This window comes from Aotus nancymaae, unplaced genomic scaffold, assembly GCF_030222135.1.
Source record: "Aotus nancymaae isolate 86718 unplaced genomic scaffold, 86718_ANA_hifiasm-v0.15.2.pri h1tg000033l, whole genome shotgun sequence".
Taxonomy (NCBI): Eukaryota; Metazoa; Chordata; class Mammalia; order Primates; family Aotidae; genus Aotus; species Aotus nancymaae.
This window is the reverse complement of record NW_026988447.1, coordinates 65248520-65274607: the sequence shown is the minus strand read 5'-3', so window position 1 is coordinate 65274607 and position 26088 is coordinate 65248520. Positions and strand designations below refer to the sequence as shown.

At 37.7% G+C, this 26088-nt stretch overlaps 1 protein-coding gene and 1 non-coding gene across 5 annotated transcripts in view; one reads left to right on the top strand and one right to left on the bottom strand.

Annotated features, from left to right (window-relative positions):
• LOC135277805 (kelch-like protein 2) overlaps positions 1–26088 on the bottom strand; it is a 118708-nt gene that overhangs the window by 9728 nt on the left and 82892 nt on the right. For all 4 annotated transcript variants that reach the window (XR_010345408.1, XM_064384062.1, XM_064384061.1 and 1 more), the window contains exons 6-13: positions 18971–19080; positions 15860–15976; positions 13945–14094; positions 7554–7671; positions 3080–3277; positions 2565–2666; positions 822–950; positions 28–168 (exon numbers count right to left, since the gene is read on the bottom strand). Coding sequence is in view for 3 of the 4 variants with exons in the window: in XM_064384062.1 (XP_064240132.1) it covers positions 28–168; positions 822–950; positions 2565–2666; positions 3080–3277; positions 7554–7671; positions 13945–14094; positions 15860–15976; positions 18971–19080 (1065 nt within the window). In the remaining variant the exon portion in view is untranslated. The remainder of the gene's footprint in view (positions 1–27; positions 169–821; positions 951–2564; positions 2667–3079; positions 3278–7553; positions 7672–13944; positions 14095–15859; positions 15977–18970; positions 19081–26088) is intronic.
• LOC135277884 (U2 spliceosomal RNA) lies at positions 19802–19983 on the top strand. Its single transcript, XR_010345459.1, has one exon. It is a non-coding gene; the product is annotated as a U2 spliceosomal RNA (small nuclear RNA).

Below are 26088 nucleotides of genomic sequence, written 5' to 3'. Positions count from 1 at the left end.
GTTTCATAACCTTAAACTGACAGATACCTGCATTTCTTCTGCACATGTTCATATCTGCAACCTGTCTCCATGCATTAGTCGTGGGATCATATACTTCAACACTTTTTCGTACTAAAGGGCCATCATGACCTCCTACAGCATACAATAAATTGTTTAACACACCAACACCTATAAAAAACAACCAGCCAAATAGAGGGGCAAAAAGAACAAGAGATTTATATCATATTAGATTTCAATGACCTGTAACCAAAACTTTTAAAGTTATAACTTGTAATAAAAGCAAGCTGATATTATAGCCTACAGTTTAAGAAATGAAAATGAATAGAATTGATGATTAAACAAGCATCTCAACAAACTATTATTCTGAAAAAAGAGGCATGTCAAACAAAATAAAAATATCAATAATATGTAGGTGAAACACAAGGAGTGAAAAAGTCCTTTAATGTAATGCTTTTGAAATCAATATCCATAATAAAATAACCCCATATTAAAGCACAAAAATTTAAGAAATATACATGAAAAGACTTGATTATTAAGCAAGTTCCCCAGTAAGCACTAAAACAAAACACTAAAAGGAGTGCTAAACAATGTGAATATATAGATGAAACAGAAATGCCTACAGCACTCAGACATTATATTTTACAAAGTAAAAGTGCAGCTACCTCCCATTACCTGCACAATTCAAAAGACATTTAGCAGAACCATTAAAATCAGCATATCATATATTTTCAGATAATGTAAAGTGATGCCAATGAATCATTTTACTTTAACTATTTTCCATCACTTTTGTGCTTCAGTTGCTAAAATAGGTTCGCATGTACCTGCTCCACTCCGTCTGGTGCTCATTTCTGCTATATAGGTCCACTCATTTGTTGTGGCATTATAGCATTCTACTGTGCTAAGACACTGACGTGATGCTCCGTCATAACCTCCTACAGCATAGAGCAAACCTACACATAAAATCACAAAGAAAGCCAAATTTATTAAAAAACACTGTTTTTGTCAAGCCAGAAAATATTAGTATATTTTCCTCCACGGCAACAGAGTTTCCCCTTAAAGTGCTACTGATTTTTACGAACTATATTAGGGTCTTGCCTAATGGTGACAGATGGAGTCATCAAATCATATTATGAAAATCTGCAGGGTATAGATGATGATGTTAATTTTATACTTTCATCAATAATCTGACTGATAAAATAGAAAGCACACTCATTACGTCTTTAGATAACACTATCTGATAAGTGAACAACATCTTGTAAGATAGAATTAAATACCAAATTATCTCAGGAAACTGGAAAAAAGGTTAAATCAGAAATTAATATCACAGAATGCAATGCAATATTACTTGGCAATAAAAAGGCATGAAGTACTAATAAATGCCTCAGTATAAATAAACCTTGAAAACATCACCCTAAGCAAAAGAAGTCAGTCACCAAGGATCACATACTGTATGAGAAACATGTTCAGAAGAGGCAAATCTATAAGTGATAGGAAGCAGACTAGTAGTTACTGAGAGCTGGAGAGGACAGGAGTAAGAGCTAAGGGAAGCAGGATTGCTTTTAGAGGATAATAAAAATGTTCTAAAATGAATTGTAGTGATGGATCCACAATGAACTGTATACATGAAATGGGTAAATTGTATGGTATGTGAATTATATCTCAATAAAGCTGTTTTTTTCTAAGTGCAGAGAATTACACCTATGATAAGGAGAGGGTGGAAACCTGCAAATTTGCCCAAGTCAATTAAAAAAAAAACCAAAAAATAATACTTAGAGCCTTCCTTAACTTTTGTTGGGAGACAAAGTAGGATATAAATAAATAACTGTGGCAATCTATCCCCTAAATGTTAAACAGCTGTTCTCCATATACGAAATTACACGTTTATGTCACCTGATTTGTTCCCCTAAACAACTGTATTAAAATCAGTTGACAGTCTTATATAGCAGTGGTCCCCAAACCCCAGGTCGTGGACCACTACCTGTCTGGAACCTATCAGGAAACAGGCTGCACAACAGGAGATGAGTGGCAGATGAGCAAGTGTTACTGCCCGAGCTCTGCCTCCTGTCAGATCAGCAGCGGCATTAGATTCTCATAGGAGTGCGAACCCTATCTTGAACTGCACACAGGAGGGACCTAGGTTGTGCGCTCTTTATGAGACTCTAATGCCTGATGATCTGAGGTGGAACAGTTTCATCCTAAAACCATCCCTTCAACCCACCCCTGTCCATGGAAAAATTCTCTTCCACAAAACCGGTCCCTAGTGCCAAAAAGGTTGGGGACTGCTGTTCTATAAATCACACACACACAAACACAGAGCGAGAGAAACAGAAAGGAGGAGAGATAAAGGGAGGGGGACAGAGAGGGAGAGAAAGGCCTTGTAGAGGTTGATTTATATACACAAGCTAATTTTAAAAAGGATAATTAAAATTTTACAGTAATTATGGCTTTTCTTTTTAAAATGCTAATTAGCTTGCCCATTCAGAAAACTAGTGTTGAGATTATTGGAAGAACCACTCTCAAAAATCAAAAAGCCCTGTGTACCTGAAAGAACTGTCAGTACCTACCTCCAACAACACCCACACCAACACTGCTCCTCCTTGTGTTCATGGGAGCTACATGAAACCACTCATTAGACTTTATGTTGTATGCTTCCACAGATGATAAACCTATAATAAAGCACAATAGTCTTCATTTCCTCCTCTAAAAAAAGTCAGTAGTTCATATATATGGAAAAATACTTCAGGTATGTTACACTGGGCTAAAATTAAGAGAAGAAAATGGTGGAATGTAGACATGTCAATTACATGAGAAACAGGAACAGCTTGTTTTCCAGAAGGCTCCTACCTAAGCTACTGACATTTACAAACTTTTAAAACTTGATGACTGATACCTATGCAAAAGAAAGAAAATTTGTATACTCAGCACTCATCATTTAAAGAAATTTTTGATAAAATTTTTAAACTTATCTTTATTGTCAGTTAAAACCTCACATGTGCCATAATGTTGCCACAACTTATTCCATAAACATGGTTACTACATTAATTTTAGCAGCAATGTAAAAGAATGCAAAGGAAATTACCTGTACTCCCATCAAAGCCTCCCACAGCGTATAACAACCCATTTAACACAGCAGCTCCCAAAGTGCTTCTCCGGTCTCTCATGTTAGCAACACTGGTCCACTGGTCCTTCACAGGGTCGTAGGAATCTACAGTGCGAACTCTTAATGAGCCATTAAAGCCACCAACGGCAAAAACAAGTCCAGCCATGTAGACCATCCCTGCAAAAGGAGTTCAAGATTAAAAAAAAATCAACATGCAACTCAATTACCACCAATGTCCAAAGATTGCTTTCTACTAAGTCTATAGCTGTTGTCAGAACATGCTACTCTTAGGAGGAGCCTAATTAAATAAATCCTTGAAAATGCTAATCATTTGTGAACATATAATCGCTAAATTGTCTTTCTTTCTGAGGTTATTAAAAAATGCAATGGCATAGGCTAAAGTGCTATTTTGATTCTTGATTTTTTTCAAATATCAATTTACAAGCTTAAATAATAAGCTATTATCTTCCAACTACTTGAACCTGTACACATCTCCCATCGCTTTCAATTTTGGATTTTCTAGTGGATATTCTTAGAATGAAACTCTATATGTTTTATTTGCATAATGTGCTCCTAGTTTATCATGTTAGTGGGCTAAATCAGGGGTCGGCAAATTTACAGCCTACAGGCTAAATCTGGCCGACTAACTATTTCTGTAGAACCCATAAGCTAAGCATGGTTTTTATATTTTTAAATGGCTGAAAAACAACCAAAAGAGGAATAATATTTCATGACATATAAAAAGCTATATGAAATTCAAATTTCACCATCCATAAATATAGTTTTATTGGAACACTGCCCCACCCATTCACTTACATATGGCTGGTTTTGCACTATAGCGGTAGATAAGAAGCTGTGACGGAGACCATATAACCACAAAGCCTAAAATACTTACTCTCGGGTCCTTCAAGACAAAGTCTGCTGACCCCTGGGCTAAAGAGATATTACAGAATCAGTGAATGGAGAAACTGGACTGCTAGACTAAAGCATTCAACCTTCTTTTCCCTTTTCCCAACTTTTGTTGATGGTGCTTTCTTAATTGGAGAGGCTCCTATCACCATCCACTCTGCTCTCTTTAACTTTGAATCCCCAGTTAAAATTCCACATTCTCTAGGATGCCTTCCCAGTCCACTTCGGCCCAAAATGGATTATGTCCAGCTCCTGAACCCCTATAGCAAATAACATCTATAGAGTGCACTTGAGATTTAATAAATTTACAGTCTATAATATAATTACTTTAAATTGTTCAAATTTTTATTGTTTTTAGTTCTGTAATGTTTATGTCCCTGTGCCAGCCTGAGGGCACGTAATGTGGCTCACAGTTCTCTGAATTCCTGTAGGGAGAACTGGAATCACCAGGTATGTCTGACTAGCTCAATGTTTTACAGACGGCATCAGGCAAGAGATGCACCTCTACCCCTTATTGTCTTACCCTCTGGTGCTTTACTCCCCCAGCCCCATAAAAATACATGGAAATGCACACCTCCATATGGCAGCAAGACCTTTCCAGTTCAAATGAAATTGCCTGTTTTGGGCCCTGCTAGCACAGAATGTAACAGACCTCCTAAGAGGGCCTGGAGACCAGTGAGCAGCAACAGAATCGGCAGCATATTTCAGCATAAAACAATCCTGTATCCCAAAATCATAACTAACTCCATGGAATGTTCATTGTAGGAATTTTACCCATTGCAATTTTCATTTTTCTTTCTCTATACACAAAATAACACAACAAATATGCCATCTCTTAGTGGTAATATAGTATGCTTACCAAGATTTAGGGAATTTTAGGTCATAGAGAAGAAGAAAATAAATGAATTACTCTATAAAGTGCCCCCTACAAAAGTTCTGGTCTGGAGAAGGGAATGAACTAAAAGAAGTATAATAACCTCCAAAAGTTATTAGGAAACTGAAGTACCTAGAAGTTTAATTACACAGTTTATGAAAATTTGGCCAAGATGACACAGTTAAGGATATTGGCTCTAATCCGAAGAAAGGAGAGGGAAGAGGGCATGATAAAGATAAAATGTATTCATAGTTACCGAATAAGTAAACAATACATTTTGCAATAAATTGAGTCAAATGACTTATGACCCCAATGAAAAGGGAACTATACTAGGAATCAGATATGAATTAAGAAACCAGTTAGTAAATAGAATACAAGACTCTATTTTCAATAGTAACAATAAAGATAAAATACCTAAAAATAAACTTGCCAAGAAATACAGAGGACCAATGGAAGGAGACATTAAAAATTTACTGAAGGATATAAAAGAAGATAGGAGTCCTATCACTAGTTTCATAACACAGTAAAACATATTATATATAAAGAACAGTAACTAAAATTTGCTTTGTCTTAATGCATGAATAGGCAAGACAAATCAATCAATGGAAAAGAACAGAAAATTTAGAACAAAGCCAAGTAAATGTAGAGATTTAGTTTATAATAAAGGCAGCATTTCATCAAATGAATGGAGACACATAAGTCAATAAAGAGTATTGAGATAACTAAGTAACCATTAAAAAACAAAATCTATACCTTACATCTTATACTAAAATAAAGCCCAGATGTCTTAAATATATATTGATAAATAAAACTGTAAAGGTACTAGAACAACAAATGTTTTTAAAATATAATTTTGTTACAGGGTAGAAACCTGGCAGATATCACCTTAACCAAGTGAACAAGGTTACTCTCACAAGAAATAATAAGTCAATTTAACCATGGGAAAATATCAGATAAATCCAACTAGAGAGACATTCTTCGAAATATCTGACCAGTCCTCTTCAAAGAATCAAGGGCATAAAAGATAAGAAAGATGATGGGACTAACTCAGATGAGAAGATACAACTACTAAATGCAAAGTAGGATCCTGGAACAGCATAAGGGAATTAATGGAAAACTGGTAAATATAAATGTAGTCTGTATTTCAGTTAATATGCCAAGGCTAATTTCTAGTTTTGATAATTGTATCACAGTAAGATATTAATACTGGGGAAAGAATATACCAGAAGTCTTAGTTCTATCTTCGCAACTCTTCTGTAAGTAAAATTATTTCCACATAAAGTTTTTCTAAAAGATGTTTGTGTGTGTATACAAACACACACACACACACATATAGATAATTTTGGCATATGACTTTTCTATGCAAGAAACAAATTTTTAAGTATAAAGACATAAAACTTTGGTATACAGGACTATGTTAAAAGATAAAGTTTTTACATGGAAAAAATAGCACAAAGTCAAAAGATAAAAGATTAATACAAATAAATATTCACGCTATATAGCACAGACAAAAATGAATGGAGGAATATATGGTTTAATGGTTACTTAGTTATCCCAATACTCTTTATTGACTTATGTGTCTCCATTCATTTGAATGTGCTATATAGCATACTTTCCTTAACATACAACTGTAGCTGTGACATCAGTAAAACAATTAAGATGGCAAAAATCATAAGCAGACAACTCAAAGAAAAAGATATTTAACTTTCCTCACAATTACATAAGTCCAAATTAAGGTATTTTTCACCCACCAGATTGGGAAAGCTCAAAACATTTAATTACAAAGTACTGTCAGGAGTTTAGGGAAACTGGCATCTTCATATTTTACTGTTAGCAGGAGTAATAATTGGTTTATCTTCCTAGGACATCCTTTGAATCAGTAATTCTAGCTTTAGAGTTTTATCCTGCCAAAATATATTAGCACATGTACACAATGATGTATGTATAAGAGATCTGCTGTAGCACTGTTTATAATAACATTAAGATTAAAAACATTTTTAATGCTCGATTAAAAACTATGTCTAGACCAAAATAAAATACTAGACAGCTCTTACTGAATGTGGTAACTCCAGATATGCTGATATGTAACAATCTCCAAGATGTATTGTTAAAGTGCTAACATCATAGAAATGTTTCATTACATTCAGAACTCATTTTGCTATAGGAGACAGAAATTATGGACCCATGCTTAAGTCCCAAGAAAAGTCCTGAGTTTGTATAATAACTGCTTCTTTTGATCACAGTTTTGGCTATATGAAAGCATATTTCAACAAATGTTCGTAAAACAGATGCCTTGAAGAAGGCAATTGTGCCTTATAACTGAGGAGCTTAACTCTACCTTATAGTTGAGCGAATCTCCTAGAACTAAGGGTCCCAACCTAAAGAATTTCCCTCTCAACACTTCAGGCAAAGGTAATTAGGAAATATCCAGCAAATTACTAGCTCTTCCACCTGACACTAAACAATCAGAAAGATATGTAAAGATGGAGAGAGTAGCTATTCCCATCAATGTCTTAAGAGAGATGTATGAGGCCTCTGAATTATTAACTATATAGCTATTTTATTCAAAGCTTTTCTAATAGAAATTTTTCTAATTAATAAAATAAGACCTCAAAAAAAAGCTCCGAATGACCCAGGAGTAGAGAATTGACCATGATACATCATGCTTACCTGCCCTGCACCTCCTGGAAGGCAACTCTGCTACTTGGTGCCACCTTTCTTCTTTAAAGTCATAGCATTCCACACTCCGGATAGCCTTTGGTGCTTGGCCCCCAACCACCACCATCAACTGCAAGGGCAGAAATGTAAGCACTTGAACAAATGTCTATTACATACTCAGGATTTAAAATGTCCTACAAAGACAATGGTGTGGAAAGTGTTAGGATGAAGATGGTAGGGTGAACTGGAGAATACAACCATCTAACCATTTAATAAACATCAACAAAGAGGGCACATGTTAGAACTGCAATTCTATCAACCAGCACATTTAGTCAAAAATAAGGACTTCAGACACTAAAATAAGTTTCTGATCCTTTAAGAAAAAGCAGTTATTTAAGTGAAAAAAGAGCAGCCAGTCATCACTGGCAAGGCTGCAGTATGTCACAGGGCTTGCTATAAACTAGATCCTGGTTTTGCAATGACCAGGCATTAGATCTCCACAATCCAGGAGAGAAGATACAACTGAAACATATGTTACTGGGTAGATGAGGTGAAAGGGATAGTAGATATTAAATGAAAGATGGAAGAAGGAAAAAGATATTGAAAAAGGAGGGGTAACTGAATTGGAACTCACAAGAGCACAGATTACCAAATCTCCAGTAAAGAGACCTTTCCTGAAGCCCCACAAATAAAACAACCCAACAGGACAGGTAATGGAGATGCTAGATATCTTAAAAAACAAATACCTAATAGTCTACTTCTGAGAATAAATGAGGTCTATAAATTCCCTCAACTCAACCAACAACTATTTACTAAATGCCTACCATCTATATGTGTCCAGATTATGTTAGGTGTTATACATAAGAAATATAAGACATAGTCTCTACCCTTCAAGACTTTACAGATCTCACTAAGGAGACAAGACTTATGAAGTAACTCAAGAACAATATACAATTACATATGATAGAAAAATTACATGATTAGTATAGACATAATTGCTACTGCTGATCAGAAAATAAAAAGCTGCCATAATTTAGTGAAAGCTTCCTATAACCTGATCTATGGTCTTGATAAATAGATAGAATTTAGAAATCAATGTGTCTGTCTTTTACCGAGTATACACAGACACTTTCTGGCAACAGTGAAAATATAGCCGTCAAATCAGAATAACATAAACATTAATATGTCTCAAATGGAAAACTATAAAGAATGGCAAGGACCTTCAGGAAAAGATGAGATGATTGGAAAAACAGGTGTTAGAAAGAAACAAAATATAAAAACAAACAGAATATGGAGTAACTCATATATATAAAAGCAGGAGGTTTGCAACCTTGACTAGGCAATGACCTACCTGTACTTAGAACTAAAGAAAGGTGGGTACATAGTATAAAACGATTCCTGAATCAGACAGCAAACCCTGTTTCCAAAAAGAAGCCTATTTTATTTATTTGGTAACTGGAGAGCAGAACAAATCTTAAAAATCTTAAAAGAAGACTTAACATAAACCAACTACATGTTTTTTTTTCAGGTCTGTTATTCTTCTACTGTTGAATTCAAATAAATACATAAACAAAATTTGCTGGGTGTGGTGGCTAACGTCTATAATCCCAGCACTTTGGGAGGCTGAACTGGGCAGATCAGGAGCTCAGGAGTTCAAGACCAGCCTGATTAACAGCAAGGCCCCGTCTCTACAAACAAAATAACAAAAAATAAAAATTAGCTGGGCATGGTGGTGTGTGCTTGTAATCTCAGCTACTTGGGAGGCTGAGGCACAGGAATCACTTGAACTCGAGAGGCAGCAGTTGCTGTAGGTTGCCATGAGCTGAGATTGCACCACTGCACTCCAGCGTGGACAACACAGTGAGACTCTGTCTCACAAACAACCAATCAACATTTTGGTTGGCCGGACGCAGTGGCTCCTCACTCCTGTAATCCCAGCACTTTGGGAAGCCAAGGAGGGTGGATCGCTTGAGGTCAGGAGTTCAGGACAAGCCTGGCCCACATGGGGAAACCTCATCTCTACCAAAAATACAAAAATTAGCCAGGTGTAGTAGCCCATACCTGTAATCCCAACTAATTGAGAGGCTAAGGCAGAAGGATCATGCCAATGCACTCCAGCCTGGGTGACAGAGTGAGACTCTGTCTCAAAAAATAAATAAAATAAAATAAATATAATTAATAATAAAAATATGCAATACCCTCCCCTCTGACCACCGAAAAAAGGTAGGGAAGCAAGGTTGTAAAAATCACAGAGTTGGGATGCATGTTAAGGTAAACCTTGTATTTCAGGTTCTGGTCAAAATTTCAAAACTACCCAACAGACAATAGTTAAAAGAGTCTTAGATGATATATCTGATGAAGACTAATTTTTCTAAAATTTCAGAAGGGAACACTTTTTAAACTTTTTGAGAAACAATACTGAGTTATAGATTTTATAATCCTCAAACTCTGAATATAAGATTTCCATTTCCATGCAATAGTTCACTTTTACACATTAAAATAAAGATGCAAAGGAAAATGTGCTATTATCTACACAGAACAGTAGTAATATCTGCCCTTTACTCACCCAAGAGAGGTAAAATGGAGTGAGGATTTGGGTCTCCAGGAATCAGAGATTAAGGAGACAAGAAGAATGTGCAATGAGGGGACAAGAAGGCAGGAATATCTATATAAAACCAAGAGACTGTGCCACAAGTCATTGTATGGCTACTAAAAGAGTGTGCTCATAATGCTGACACCCAGTTATCCGTAAAAGACACAGATATTTGAGGAACACCATGCTATGAAGGAACAAGAAAAGAAGACCTTTTGTAGGGAAAAGTTAAATGTAACATATTTGAAGAGGTCAAGGGGTAGGAAGTTAAACAAATTCAAGTAATCATCCTAAAATGTAGGTCAATTAAACTTTGTTCTTTTTATTTGTCTATTAAATATTAGTTGAAAATTAACTCCTGAAAAGTCAAGTTTCTAATTGAAAATTTCAATAGGAGGCCGGGCGCAGTGCCTCACCCCTATAATCCCAGCACTTTGGGAGGCCAAGGTGGGTGGATCACGAGGTCAAAAGATCGAGACCATCCTGGTCAACAAGGTGAAACCCCGTCTCTACTAAAAACACAAAAATTAGCTGGGCATGGTGGCACGTGCCTGTAGTCCCAGCTACTCGGGAGGCTGAGGCAGGAGAATTGCTTGAACCCAGGAGGCGGAGGTTGCGGTGAGCCGAGATCGCGCCATTGCACTCCAGTCTGGGTAACAACAGCAAACAGCAAAACTCCGTCTCAAAAAAAAAAAAAAGAAAATTTCAATAAGTATGCTGAGTAAAAATATTTTTAAAATATAACATATACCCAGAAGTATGACAGCACGTATAAAAATATAGATTCCAAAGAGAACAGGTAACAAAATACAAAAGCAGCAAAACATACATAACTTTCATTATGTTGTACAAATCCAAGGATGCCTTATATGATCTGTTTACTGAGAAGCCAAAACTAATGTCTGATATATAAAAAGAATCAATCATGCAAAGTAGTATGAATTTACAAAATCAGAGCCTAATATAAAAAGTACTAATTCACTCTCATGTTAAAATATTATCAAAACCTTACAATAATTTCTTCAGCATGACTACCACATTTTGTTCAATTTGACTCATTATTATGATAAAAGGCATCATTACTATGAAATAACAAGCATAAGAAATTAATCTTTGCTTCATTCTTACCCAAATCCTTAGAATTAATCTGAACATAACAACTCTAAAATGATAAATAAGTTGTGTTGGAAAATCGTTAATCACCAGCACCGTTTTGAAAATATGTGTGGATAACAAACACATTGAGAAGGGATTATGCAAGTGAACATGCAAAGTCAAAGCAACAGGGCTGCTCACTGCTATCCAGCAGGCCTGCGTGCCCCTCCTGCCACACTGATAGAGCTGAATGAAAGAGAACCTACAGGGCCCCAGATGCCCACCACAAATAACAGCTAGAGAACTGAGAAATCTAAAAGTATAACACAGCGATAGGAGCCCTACTCCAAAACCACAACCAGAGAAGCCCAGAAAAAATGCAAACTGAATAGATGACCATAACACCACAAAACAGAAAGTAAAGTACTTGATAGGATTTCACCAAACACTCTAGAAGGTTTCAAAAATGACATGCTTAGTCCAGGAATCAAAAGTGAATTCATTTTCACTCTAAAGATCTCTGCAGCATAGCTAAAGATAGGAAAGTTTAAAGATGCCAGAAGAAGGAATATGCAAGAAGAAATTCTTTTTCACAAATATGAAGTATTTAATAAGTATTAAAGATATAACATTATTTAGAAGGAATTGGAAAAGACTAGCATAAAATAAATGGCAACCTTAAATTTACTGCCAAGACTGAGCAATTTTTATGAATGGATTTTTTTTAAGAACAAAACCTGACACCAAATAAGATGAACAAATATGAATTAATGAAGACTTAAAAGATGGGTACTTATAAAATCAGGTGTAAGGGTATTTAAAAAATGTAAACATGTATAAAATCAGCAGACTCAGATGGCATCAATACTGATGTATTAGGGGAACTAGCTAATGTACTTACTGAGTCACTTATAATTATTTTTGAAAAATCTTGGGAGAACTGAGGAGAGATCAGAAAACTTAAAGAAAGCAAACACCAATTTTCAAACCAGGATAGGAAGTGAATGGCTTGTAAATACACTTTTTTAACTAATAATAATTCTGAGTAAAAATTTAGAAGATTTTGAGAAAAGAATTTGAACTTCTAGGGGCCAATAAAATAACACACAGAAGGATATTTTAAAAAGTCATGCCAAATTTGAATCCATTTGATCCTCAACCTCATCAGACGTTGTACGCTAAATTACTTATTTTGGCTTAGATAATAAACATAATCATATAGAATAAAACTTTCTATAAAAAGACTGCGTCAGTGGCTGGATACTTCTAACAAAATGTCACCAAGAGAGTTTTGAGATCAATTCTAAGTTAAAATATTTATTACCGATCTAGAAAAATAAGTCAGTAGCACCCTGGCAAATCTGCAGTTAGTTTTAAACTGAGAACTGTTGTTGGTAATAGGCAAAACAGAAAAACAATACCAATACAGATTTGCAGCAATTAAACATGTAGACTCTAAAGTAAAACTTAGAAAAATATTAAGTAAAAGTATTAAAGTGAAAGAATTTTAAAAACATAATTCAATGGAAAGGATAGAGTAATAACTAAATATGATATAAGAAAACAGGAGATAACATTCTTATTTCTTCATTCAGCATTGCCCAAAACATACACAAGTGTTAAAAATAAATACATAAATAAAGGCTTTATATTATGAATCAGTCTGATCAGATCACGCACAAAATGGTGCTTAAAGTATTGGTCGTACTATAAAGATGTAAACACAGCAGAAGGAATTGCCAATAGAGACAGAAATGAGGGGTTATTTTGTAAGAAAAATTGAATCAGTAAAACATCAATGGCCACAGCTAAAAAGACAAAAGTAGAATATAAACATTTACATAGGAAAATATGAACACAAGAGACATGGGAAGACGTGAGAATCTACACTGAAATGGCTACTTATGATGTGCAGGAAACCATCAAATGGTATACAACAGGGAACAGCAATGAGATGAACTGAACAAGCTATTTCATCATCCGTAGTTCTAATGTGTAATTGTGCAACTACTGGGTTTTCAGTTATTAAATAAACACCTAGCTTACAAAGAAATTTTTCTTTTTTGTTTTTTCCTTTTTTTGAGATGGAGCCTCATGCACTGTTGCCTAGGCTGGAGTGCAGTAGCACGATCTCGGCTCACTACAACCTCCACCTCCTGGGTCCCTCTGCCTCAGCCTCTGCCTCAGCTTCCCAAGTGGCTGGGATTACAGGTGTCTGCCACCACACGCGGCTAATTTTTGTATTTTTAGTAAAGACAGGGTTCCATGATGTTGGCTAGGCTGGTCTTGAACTCCTGATCAGGTGATCCACCAGCCTCAGCCTCCCAAAGTGCTGGGATTACAGAACCACAGCACCCCCGGCTTACAGAGAAATCTTTCTACCTGGTCTGGTTTTTTTCTTTAGACTATCATTAGAGCTTTCTACTATAATTAGAGCTAATAAAACTCAGGGGACAAAAACCAGTTGTCTTCTGTTCCAGAAGAGTGACATCATGCAGTTTGAAAAAATTAAATGAACCAAACAATCTCCACCCTTAACATATAAAATCAATAGAGGTTGAATTACATACACTACAGTGCATTCTTAGTCACGTTTTCTCTTGAAGGGAAACTAAAACAAAGAATGAATCATGGAAATTCAGATGAGCAAAGTACTAACAGATTCACTACAAGCCTTTTGCATGAGGTAATAACATGCATGAGCAACAATCCTACTTTGGGAAGGTTCATGGGTGTCCTCAGCCGGGTCCGGACACTCTTCATTAATATACGCTGCTCTGTCGGCAGCAGATGATACTTCATTGCTTCAATGAGGTAATCTTTGCAAGCACTGCTATTCTTGACCAATGCTTCCTCTTCAACCCTCTGTAACAAGAAATCATACACACCCCCTGAAGGTAGAGCTATTTCATAATTAAATTGCCGAAGAAAAAGAAGTAAAGGAGAGGATAAAAGCAGTAACTATGCCCTTTATTTTAGTCTAAGTGTAAATGAGGAAAAAGTTTATAAATACAACTACGAGAAAAATAAAACCAAACATGCTTAAGTATCTGGTCTGAAGAGAATAATATATTTAGGTAATAAAGAGAAGAACTGCAATGAAAAATGATAAACTTGAATGTTAGCTATAGAATATGATGAACTCTTTAGATATTATAATCTCCTGTTTTTTAACTTTAACCATCAAGCCAAAAAGTAAGAAAAACAAGAAACAAAATTTAGATAATGCATCCTTCAGGTGGAGAAGGCAATACTAATAAGTTAATGATACCTTTTTGAAACACAAGTGAGCCAGTAAAATATCCAGAAAAGAAATTAAAAATATCTTAAAGCAATGTGCCTATACCACAAATAAGCCTTGTACTGCCTAGCCTGACATCAAATGCAGGACAAGCTTTTGGGTTCGTTTTCTTTTCTTTTTTTTGGAGATAGAGTCTCACTCTGTGGCTCAAGCTGGAGTGCAGTGGCACAATCTTGGCAAACCCCACCTGCCGGGTTTAAGCAATTCTCTTCCCTCACCTTTTTGAGTAGCTGGGACTACAGATGCCTGCCACCATGTCTGGCTAATTTTTTATTTTTAATAGAGATGGGGTTTTGCCATGTTGGCCGGGCTGGTGTCGAACTCCTGGCCTCATGTGATCTGCCTGCCTCAGTCTCCCAAAGTGCTAGGATTACAGATGTGAGCCATTGACTGCATCCAGCCTTTTGGATCATTTTCTTAATACCAGAAGACCCATGAATACACAGATCACAAAAAGTAATGAGGTTTCAAGAAATCCTAAAATGTTCAAACCTAATCTCTTAATAAATGATTCTTCCAATGGTCTCAACTATTAAAATAATGCTGAAATGTTCCTACTAGGATTCCAATAATAAAAGAGCAAATTTAAAATTATTTGGAGACCACTAAAGAATCATTTATTCATATTTATTTCAAATAACATTTTCCCTCAGCTTAGAAATAAAGACAGAAATCAAATGCATGCCACTATTAAATTATGAAGTAAAATTAAACAGTATTTGGGTCAGACCTCAAAATTCCAGGTCTGCAGGGGAATCAGAAGAGGCTATAAAAAGAAAAAACAGTAAAGAAGATGCAAAGCAGTGACTGCCACAGGGACATTTATTTGCATGTATTTAAATGACCACAAATACTACCTTGATAAGTTCAAGAGCTTACTTACCCAAATCAAAAACAGGGGCAGAAGCAAACTTCTAAGAGCGGGGAATGGCGGCTGGATGTGGAGGCTCATGGCTATAATCCCAGTACTTTGGGAAGCCGAGGTGGGCAGATCACTTGAGGTCAAGAGTTTGAGACCAGTCTGGCCAACAGGGCAAAACCACATCTCTACTAAAAATGCAAAAATTAGGCAATGCTGTAGTGCGCACCTGTAGTCTCAGCTACTCCATAGGCGGAAGTATGAGAATTGCTTAAGCCGGGGAGGTGGAGGCTGTGGTGAACCGAGATAGTGCCACTGCACTCCAGCCTGCAAGGTCCTTGACTGTCTTCTGTCCTGTACTCCACAGAACTGCATTCTACAGCTCTTATTACTGCTTGATAGGGATCTACATGCTGTCAGGCCAGTGACATGGTGCTATGTGGATTTTTATGTTTTGCATACACATTTACCTGAACTAAATATTCCCGAGGAAGCAAAGGTAACCGCACATGTTCCATCAGTCGGGCCATAAACTCTTGCCTCACATCCTTGTCATGGTTCACCCATGCAATTACTGCTTCAAATACCTTGCAGAAAATACAGGATAAGAAAAAATAAGAAATGAATTGTATACCAAGGCATCTGGATAAACTATGAAACAACATTTTATATACAACTCTCGCTAAGACATCCAAGTTTAATTCACAGCTCAAATGTTTTCAAAATCCTGACTTGCAATGTACTTACAAAGCCATTCACCCTATTTCTTTTCTATTTACCCAAAATAATAAAGCAAAGTGATATTGTGGAATGAAAATCATGTACACTTATAAATAAGTCAGGTTTGGCTTTTTTTTCAGGTTTACAAACAAATGTTAGACTACACACATAAATCGAGGGCTTGAGGAATAGACTGTAAGAGTAGAATATATTAAAATGTGGTACTTTGAAATTTTTTTTTACAAATTAAAAAATAAGGGCATTATTTACGATACATAACTGTGAGAAAGCTAATAAGCTAATATGAAGAAACTGTCTACATATTTCCTTTTCAACTGATGAATATATCACTTAATACTCTTTAAAGGTTTGCAAGAAATGTTTGACAATATGCAAATGGCTGAGACCAAATATAGGTTATTTTGATCCAGGAATAAAGCAATAAACTAAAAATAATGCACATTAAAATTAACACCCCTTTTTAATTCATTCTGTTAACAAGTATTTATCAAGTGTCTCTTATGTGTCAGGTGCTAGAGATTAAGCGAACAAGAGAGTTTGCTTTCTGGCAATTCTATTTAATATTTCTCAGTTCTGTCTTCTCTACCCCCTGCTGCTTCTACTATCCCACATCAAAACCTGCTGCTCACTGGTATGAGTTCAACATCCTCTTATCTGGCCCTCATCTCATTTTTGGTCCATTCTGCCCACCACCACGACAGCTAGTCTCCAAAGACAGTCTCCTAATAAACCATATCTCCCAGATCCATATCCTTATATAGTAACCTTCCACACTGAATCTAAGCTGGCCCTGTGTAACCAGTAGAGTGTGGAGGAAGTGACGCTGTGATTTCTGAAGGTAGGTCTTAAGCAGCCTTGTTACTTTTACTTTGGTCTCCTGAAATGCTCATTTGAAGGAAGCCAAATGTCACGTAAGAAGTCTGGCTACTTGAAACCACCACGCCATAAGAAACCCAAGCAAGTTACAGAGAAGAAAGGGAGGGGAGAGAGAGGGAGACCTAGGGAGAGACCAATCAACCCTGAGCCCAGAAGCCAGACAAAAGTGAGTGGAGGAGCCAGACTGGACATTACAGATCCATAAGATGCCACGTGCAGAAGAACTGAAGCTCCAGATGGCTCCAATAGAACGATGCCAGATTATCCCCAGCCATCTGGGTCACCTTAGCTGAGGCCTCAGACACTGTGGGGCAGAGACAAGCTGTTCCTATTGTTCTGCATGAATTTTGACCATAGAATTGTCAGCATAATATAATGGTTATTGTTTATGTTTTTACATTTTGTAATGACTTAGGTAGCAGCAGAAAACCACAGCAGCCCTCATGATATTTCTATAATGCAGGTTTTAGCATGATTTTCTCCCCTTGTTTAAAACTCTTCTAAGGCTCTTCATCACTACAATAAAGTTAGTTTTCTCTAACATAACTGAGAAGATATTTTATTATATCATCTTCCCATTTTATCTTCCACCACTCTGTCATATTCTAAATTCCCATCATACTGAACACATTGAATACAATTATTCTTTCACACCTCTTTACATTTGTATATTCTGCTTCTTCTACCTGGAATGCCCTCTGCATTCCCACCCATCCCTATTTCTCTGACAAACTGAGATTCATTTTTAAAAGACTTGAAATATATATCTGTACCAAGCTGAACTATCATCCCCATCCCTATCCCCATCCCTGGAAAAAACAAATACTCCCACGGTACCCTTTACAGCATTCTGTAATCAATTATTTACCCTACTGGCTGTTCCACTAGTCTATGGTTAACAAATTCTATTTTACTAATCTTCCCTTCTCTAGGAGCCCATGCCAGTGTCTGGTACATAACAGGCACCCAATACATGTCTATTAAATGTGAATAGTAATGTCATCATCCTCTGTATTTCTAGTATGTTAATATTATATAGCTCACAAACACTTTCACATTTTTTAATACTGTAAATATTAGAGTAAATGTGTCTTTTACCCCCAGATGAAATTAATATCCTTGAGAAAGAGAATCAGAGTTTACAAAACTTTAAATGCAAAGCACATAAAGGAGAAACTCAAGTTTCATTTTCTCTAAGCACAATGTTTTCACAGCTTTTGTGCTCTGATTTCCATGTGCTACAAAACTCACCCAAAGAAAAACAGCCCACTAAGAGGAGCTTCTATCTCCAGCTATATGAAAAGTGCAGGTGGCTGACAAAGGCAACCCAAAATGTGGAGAGACAAAAGACTACAATCAGAAGCAGTAGCTGCACAGAGAGGGAGAAAGGGAGGGAGGCAGGAAGGATGGACCGACTGGCAAAGTGAGATATTATGTCATAGGGAACCAACTTAAAGGAAGGTGACCATCAACCAACCTAAAGGAAGGTGACAATCAAGAATGTTCAGTCTAGAACTACCAAAACTTTGCCATCCTAGGTAACCTCTTTCAACTCAGAAGAAGGCAAACTACTTTAGTAACAAATACTGTGTTCATATCATAATTCCTATATACATCAAGTTGTAGGAAGAAACTGGTTTCCAAAAGAGCATTTGTTTCAGATAGTTTAATGTGCACAAGCTCTTGCTGTGGAGGTCAAGTACAAAACTCTAATGTCTAAAAATGTAGGGAACCTCTCATGAAGTGAAGACACAGAGTAATTTACATAGACAATCAACAAGTCCTGAGTTTCTTTTTTTCCTCCAGAATCCTTTCCTGAAGTAACTAGCTAAGTTTCTTAACTTTCAGAGTTAGGCATCACTGGCTGCCACTACACATACAGGATCACAAAGCTACAAAACAAAGTGAAATTAAAAAAAAAAAGGAAACATCACTGCACGCTGGGAAAAGAAAAATATCCTTACCTTCTCTTCTGAGGAAATGGTAAGTTTGTCACTTGAGATTAAGCTGCACACTTGTTCAATGCCAAGATTGAGAAATTCTTCACTAAGTACGACATCTGCAAAATGATGCTCTGTTTGGAAATTAAGAAGAAAATCCATTAACATCAACACTCCATTATAATAGTTTCAAGCTGCTTTAAAAAGGGTTTTCTTAATTTAATCTAACTTAAGGAGAAAACGAATTGCACACCTCTAGGCAAGAATTAACAAGATAAACCCAAAAAAACTCAGAGATACCTGGGGAAGTACCTTCAGTGATTTGTTTATACTACAGCACAGTAGCAGCATAAGTAGGGAAGTTGCCTTAAAATACATGCACTTAGCTGAATCACTCTTGTTTTACATGGTGGTATTTTAGGCTTAAAATATCTATTCCTTATGTGGTACGACACTCTGAGTACTTAAATTTGTAAAGCCTTTTGATTACAGAAGTTAGATAAAGAACATGACATTATATTGTCATATCCTACAACCTATCATGTAAAACATTAGAGGGTTGTTTCTTAAGGAGTAAGGAAGAAAGCCCTGCTTTACTCGGAAACTAAAGAAATCTTAAATGCTGGTCAATCTGAATATATGACCAATATTTTTTTAAAAAGAGACAGAATTGCTTTATGATATAGACAGCTCTGAATTCTAAATAAATAGTTTATTTTAGGATCAAATGATATGATTTTATGTCTCAATCCATATCCAGAAACTTGTAAAATTCGTAATTCTTAAATACTTAAAAAATTTTTTCCTTGATTTCACAAATATGGCCACTCTTCCCAAGTGGGGGCGGGAATATAGATCACTTCTTGGCCTTTTGGCTAAGATCAAGTGTAGTATCTGTTCTTATCAGTTTAATATCTGATATGTCCTCTAACCAAGGGTGGAAAGACTATCAGTGTAATGATTGAAAAACTTACAAAGAACGAATCTTTTATAAAATAATCTTTCTTGCAAATCCATCTCTCATAGAGTATGAGCTCACAAGGGAATGTGGTGGTTTGGGCTGCAGAGTCAGACATACCAGGGTTGAATCCCAGCTCTGCCATGTGCTAGCGTGCACAACCTTGGGCAGTTATGTAATATCCCTAAGCCTTGGTTTCCTCATCTATGAAATGAGAATAATAAAAATAGTAAGACTCCTATGAGGATTAAATAAGCTAGTGGTTTACAAAGCACCTAGAACTGTGTCTGTAGAGAGTAAGAATTCAATAATTTAGCTGTAGGTTAATATTCTAAATTCTAAAGTAATATTTTGCTAGAAAATCTAGGTTAATTTCTAGGTTGTCACAATGAACCATATTTGTTTCACCTTATAAAACCCTTATTTAAAAAAGGGTTTATGCATGTTCTCACTCATAAGTGGGTGTTGAACAATGAGAACACATGGACACAGGGAGGGGAACATCACACACTGGGGCCTGTCAGGGGGTGGGGGGCTAGGGGAGGGATAGCAGTGGGTGGGGGACTAGAGGATGAATAGCATTAGGAGAAATACCTAATGTAGATAACAGGGTGATGAATGCAGCAAACCACCACGGTATGTGTATACCTATGTAACAAATCTGCATGTTCTGCACATGTACCCCAAAACTTAAAGTATAATAAAAAAATTAAATTTAACTTAAAAAAGGGTTTATAAAGGGATTTTATAAGGTGAAATAAAAGATCCATTTCAAATATGTATTTCAACATACCACAAAAAGGAATGATTGGCTTCCCCTTCAACAAAATTTGAAAAATAAAATCTGCGTTTTCATAAATGTCATGAAAAACTATTCCATTTATAAAAGGTTGGCCAGGCATGGGGGCTCAGGCCTGTAATCCCAGCACTTTGGGAGGCCAAGTTGGGTGGATCACCTGAGGTCAGGAGTCTGAGACCTGGCCAACATGGCGAAACCCTGTCTCTACTAAAAATACAAAGGTATGGAGGATCCAAGATGGCCGCTTAGGAGGAAGTCGGGATTGCAGCTCCGAGAAAAGGCACAGAGGGTGAGTGGACGCCGCATTTCCAGACGGATTTTTACTGCCCACAGACCAGGAGACTCACAGGAGGACAAGCCCCACGGGTCGCCAGCACCGCTGGTTTGAGTGGCGTGGCCGCTCAGCCTACGCCCTGGGGCGAGGGGCAGTGGCTTCTTATGCAGAGCGAGAGAGACAGAGTTCCCTCTGAGCCAGCAAGGGGAGCTGAAGCAGGGAGCCAAGCCAGGAGACCCCGGGCAAGGGAGCGCCACGAATCTCAGAGCCGCTGCTTCAGCTGACGCAGTGGCACACAGGGCAGCGGATTTTAACTGCCCACAGACCAGGAGATTCACAGGCGGAGAAGCTCCACGGGTTCCCAGCGCCGCTGACTGGACCAGAGCAGCCGCTCGGCCTGCACCGGGGGCGGGGAGCAGCGGCTCCTTGAGCAAAGTGAACAAGACTGTGTCCCCTCTGGGCCAGCAAGGGGAGCTGTGGCAAGGAGGCAAGCCAAGAGATTACCGGGCAAAGAGGGCCCCTCTGGAAACACGGCTGAACCCAGGACGGTCCAGCTCTGTGGGGGAGGGGCGTCCTCCATCGGGAAACACCCTGCAGTTCTCGGGGCAATTTTCCGTAACCAAGACAACCCGCCACTACAGAGACTCCGTCACTACAGGGGCGGGCCAGCATAGCGGAAGCAGTTCTAACTACACCCACAGGACTGCAGGGAAGCTCACACGGAAGCTGGGCGGAGCCCAAAACAGCTCGGCGAAGCCTCTGCAGGCTGAGTGTGACTAGACTGCCACCTTGTGGGCAGGGAAAACGGTAGCAACACAGCTGAAAAGCATAAAGCGCTAACCCCCTCGGCCAGAACACCTGGGGAGAAGAAAAGGGGGTTTATGAGTTCAGCTGCTGCAGACTTAAAATTACCAAAATCAGAAAGACAGCAACTACAAAGTCAATAGGCGGATAAATCCACAAAGATGGGAAGAAACCAGCGCAAAAAGGATGAAAACACCCAAAACCAGAACACCTCTCCCCCTACAAGGCAGCATAACTCCTCACCAGCTCGGGAACGAGATTGGACGGAGAGTGAGTTTGATGAAATGACAGAATCAGCTTTCAGAAAATGGATAATAAGAGACTTCTGTGAGCTAAAAGAACATGTTCTAACCCAATGCAAAGAAACTAAGAACCTTGAAAAAAGACTTGACGAAATGCTAACAAGAATGGACAACTTAGAGAGGAATATGAGTGAATTGATGGAGCTGAAAAACACAACACGAGAACTTCGCGAAGCATGCACAAGTTTCAACAGCCGAATTGACCAAGCAGAAGAAAGGATATCAGAAGTCGAAGATCAACTCATGAAATAAAAAGAGAAGGGAAGATTAGAGAAAACAAGGTAAAAAGGAATGAACAGAGTCAACAAGAAATATGGGACTACGTGAAAAGACCTAATCTACGTTTGATAGGTGTACCTGAATGTGACGAAGAGAATGCATCCAAGCTGGAAAATACTCTTCAGGATATTATCCAGGAAAACTTCCCCAACCTAGCAAGGCAGGCCAATATTCAAGTCCAGGAAATACAGAGAACACCACAAAGATATCCCTCTAGAAGAGCAACCCCAAGACACATAATCATCAGATTCACCAAGGTTGAAATGAAGGAGAAAATACTAAGGGCAGCCAGAGAGAAAGGTCGGGTTACCCACAAAGGGAAACCCATCAGACTCACAGCAGATCTCTCAGCAGAAACCCTACAGGCCAGAAGAGAGTGGGGGCTGATATTCAACATCCTTAAAGAAAAGAACTTTCAACCCAGAATTTCATATCCAGCCAAACTAAGCTTCATAAGTGAAGGAAAAATAAAATCCTTTGTGAACAAGCAAGTACTCACAGATTTCATCACCACCAGACCAGCTTTACAAGAGCTCCTGAAGGAGACACTACACATAGAAAAAAACAACCAGCACCAGCCACTCCAAAAACGCACGAAATGGTAAAGAGCAGCAACACAATGAAGAATCTGCATCAACCAATGGGCAAAACAGCCACCTAGCATCAAAATGACAGGAGCAAACTCACACATAACAATATTAACCCTAAATGTAAATGGACTAAATGCCCCAATCAAAAGACACAGACTGGCAAATTGGATAAAAAGCCAAAACTCATCAGTGTGCTGTATCCAGGAAACCCACCTGACATGCAAGGATACACAAAGGCTCAAAATAAAGGGATGGAGGAAGATTTACCAAGCAAACGGAGAGCAAAAAAAAGCAGGAGTTGCAATTCTCATCTCTGATAAAATAGACTTTAAAGCAACAAAGATCAAAAGAGACAAAGAAGGACATTACATAATGGTAAAAGGATCAATGCAACAAGAAGAGCTAACGATCCTAAGTATATATGCACCTAATACAGGAGCACCCAGATACATAAGGCAAGTTCTTAAAGACTTGAAAAGAGACTTAGACTCCCACACATTAATAGTGGGAGACTTCAACACACCATTGTCAATATTAGACAGATCAACAAGACAGAAAATTAATAAGGATATCCAGGACTTGAACTCAGACCTGGAACAAACAAACCTAATAGACATTTACAGAACTCTCCAGCCCAAATCCACAGAATATACATTCTTCTCAGCACCACATCACACCTACTCTAAAATTGACCACATAATTGGAAGTAAATCACTCCTCAGCAAATGCAAAAGAACGGAAACCATAACAAACAGTCTCTCAGACCACAGTGCAATCAACTTAGAACTCAGAATTCAGAAGCCAACCCAGAACCGCACAGCCTCATGGAAATTGAACAACTTTCTCCTGAATGTTGACTGGATAAACACTGAAATGAAGGCAGAAATAAAGATGTTCTTCGAAACCAACGAGAACGAAGACACCACATACCAGAATCTCTGGGACACATTTAAAGCAGTCTCTAGAGGAAAATATATAGCAATAAGTGCCCACATGAGAAGAAAGGAGAGAACTAAAATTGACACCCTATCATCAAAATTGAAAGAGCTAGAGGAGCAAGATCAAAAAAACTCAAAACATAGCAGAAGACAAGAAATAACTAAGATCAAAGCAGAATTGAAGGAGATAGAGACACGAAAAACCCTACAAAAAATCAATAAATCCAGGAGCTGGTTTTTTGAAAAGATCAACAAAATAGACAGACCACTAGCCAGACTAATAAAAAAGAAAAGAGAGAATAACCAAATAGATGCAATAAAAAATGATAAAGGGGATATCACCACAGATGCCACAGAAATTCAAACCATCATCAGAGATTATTACAAACAACTCTATGCACATAAATTAGAAAACCTGGAAGAAATGGATAAATTCCTGGACAGTTGCCTCCTCCCAAGCCTAAACCAGGAAGAAGTAGAAACCCTGAATAGACCAATAACAAGGTCTGAAGTCGAGGCAGCAATTAAGAGCCTACCACACAAAAAAAGCCCAGGCCCAGATGGGTTCACAGCCGAATTCTACCAGACATACAAAGAGGAACTGGTACCATTCCTACTGAAACTATTCCAAATAATCCAAAAAGAGGGAATCTTTCCCAAATCATTTTATGAGACCAACATCATCCTAATACCAAAACCCGGCAGAGACTCAACAAGAAAAGAAAACTACAGGCCAATATCCATGATGAACATAGATGCAAAAATCTTCAATAAAATACTGGCAAGCCAATTACAACAACACATCAAAAAGCTTATCCACCATGATCAAGTAGGATTCATCCCGGGGATGCAAGGTTGGTTCAATATACGCAAGTCCATAAATGTAATTCACCACATAAACAGAACCAAAAACAAAAACCACATAATTATCTCAATTGATGCAGAGAAGGCCTTCGACAAAATTCAACAGCCCTTTATGCTAAAAACTCTCAATAAACTAGGTATTGACGGAAAGTATCTCAAAATAATAAAAGCTATTTATGACAAACCGACAGCCAATATCATACTGAATGGGCAAAAACTGGAAGCATTCCCTTTGAAATCTGGCACTAGACAAGGATGCCCTCTCCTACCACTCCTATTCAATATAGTACTGGAAATTCTAGCCAGAGCAATCAGGCAAGAAAAAGAAATAAAGGGTATTCGATTAGGAAAGGAGGAAGTCAAATTGTCTCTATTTGCAGATGACATGATTGTATATCTAGAAGACCCTATCACCTCAGCCCAAAATCTCCTGAAACTGATAAGCAACTTCAGCAAAGTCTCAGGATACAAAATCAACGTGCAAAAATCACAAGGATTTCTATACACCAATAACAGACTTAAAGAGAGCCAAATCAAGAACAAACTGCCATTCACAATTGCTACAAAGAGAATAAAATACCTAGGAATACAACTAACAAGGAACGTAAAGGACCTCTTCAAGGAGAACTACAAATCACTGCTCAACGAAATAAGAGAGGATACAAACAGATGGAGAAACATTCCATGTTCATGGTTAGGAAGAATTAATATCGTGAAAATGGCCATACTGCCCAAAGTAATTTACAGATTCAATGCTATCCCCATCAAGCTACCAATGACCTTCCTCACAGAACTGGAAAAAACCACCTTAAACTTCATATGGAACCAAAAGAGAGCCCGCATAGCCAAGTCAATTCTAAGCGAAAAGAAAAAAGCGGGAGGCATCACACTACCGGACATCAAACTCTACTACAAGGCTACAGTAATCAAAACAGCATGGTACTGGTACCAAAACAGAGATATAGACCAATGGAACAGAACAGAGGCATCAGAGGCGACACAACATATCTACAACCACCTGATCTTTGACAAACCTGAAAAAAACAAGCAATGGGGAAAGGATTCCCTGTTCAATAAGTGGTGTTGGGAAAACTGGCTAGCCATATGCAGAAAGCAGAAACTCAACCCCTTCCTGACACCTTACACTAAAATTGACTCCAGATGGATTAAAGACTTAAACATAAGACGTAACACCATAAAAACACTAGAAGGAAACCTAGGCAAAACCATTCAGGACATAGGCGTAGGCAAGGACTTTATGACCAAAACACCAAAAGCATTGGCAACAAAAGCCAAAATAGACAAATGGGACCTAATCAAACTCCACAGCTTTT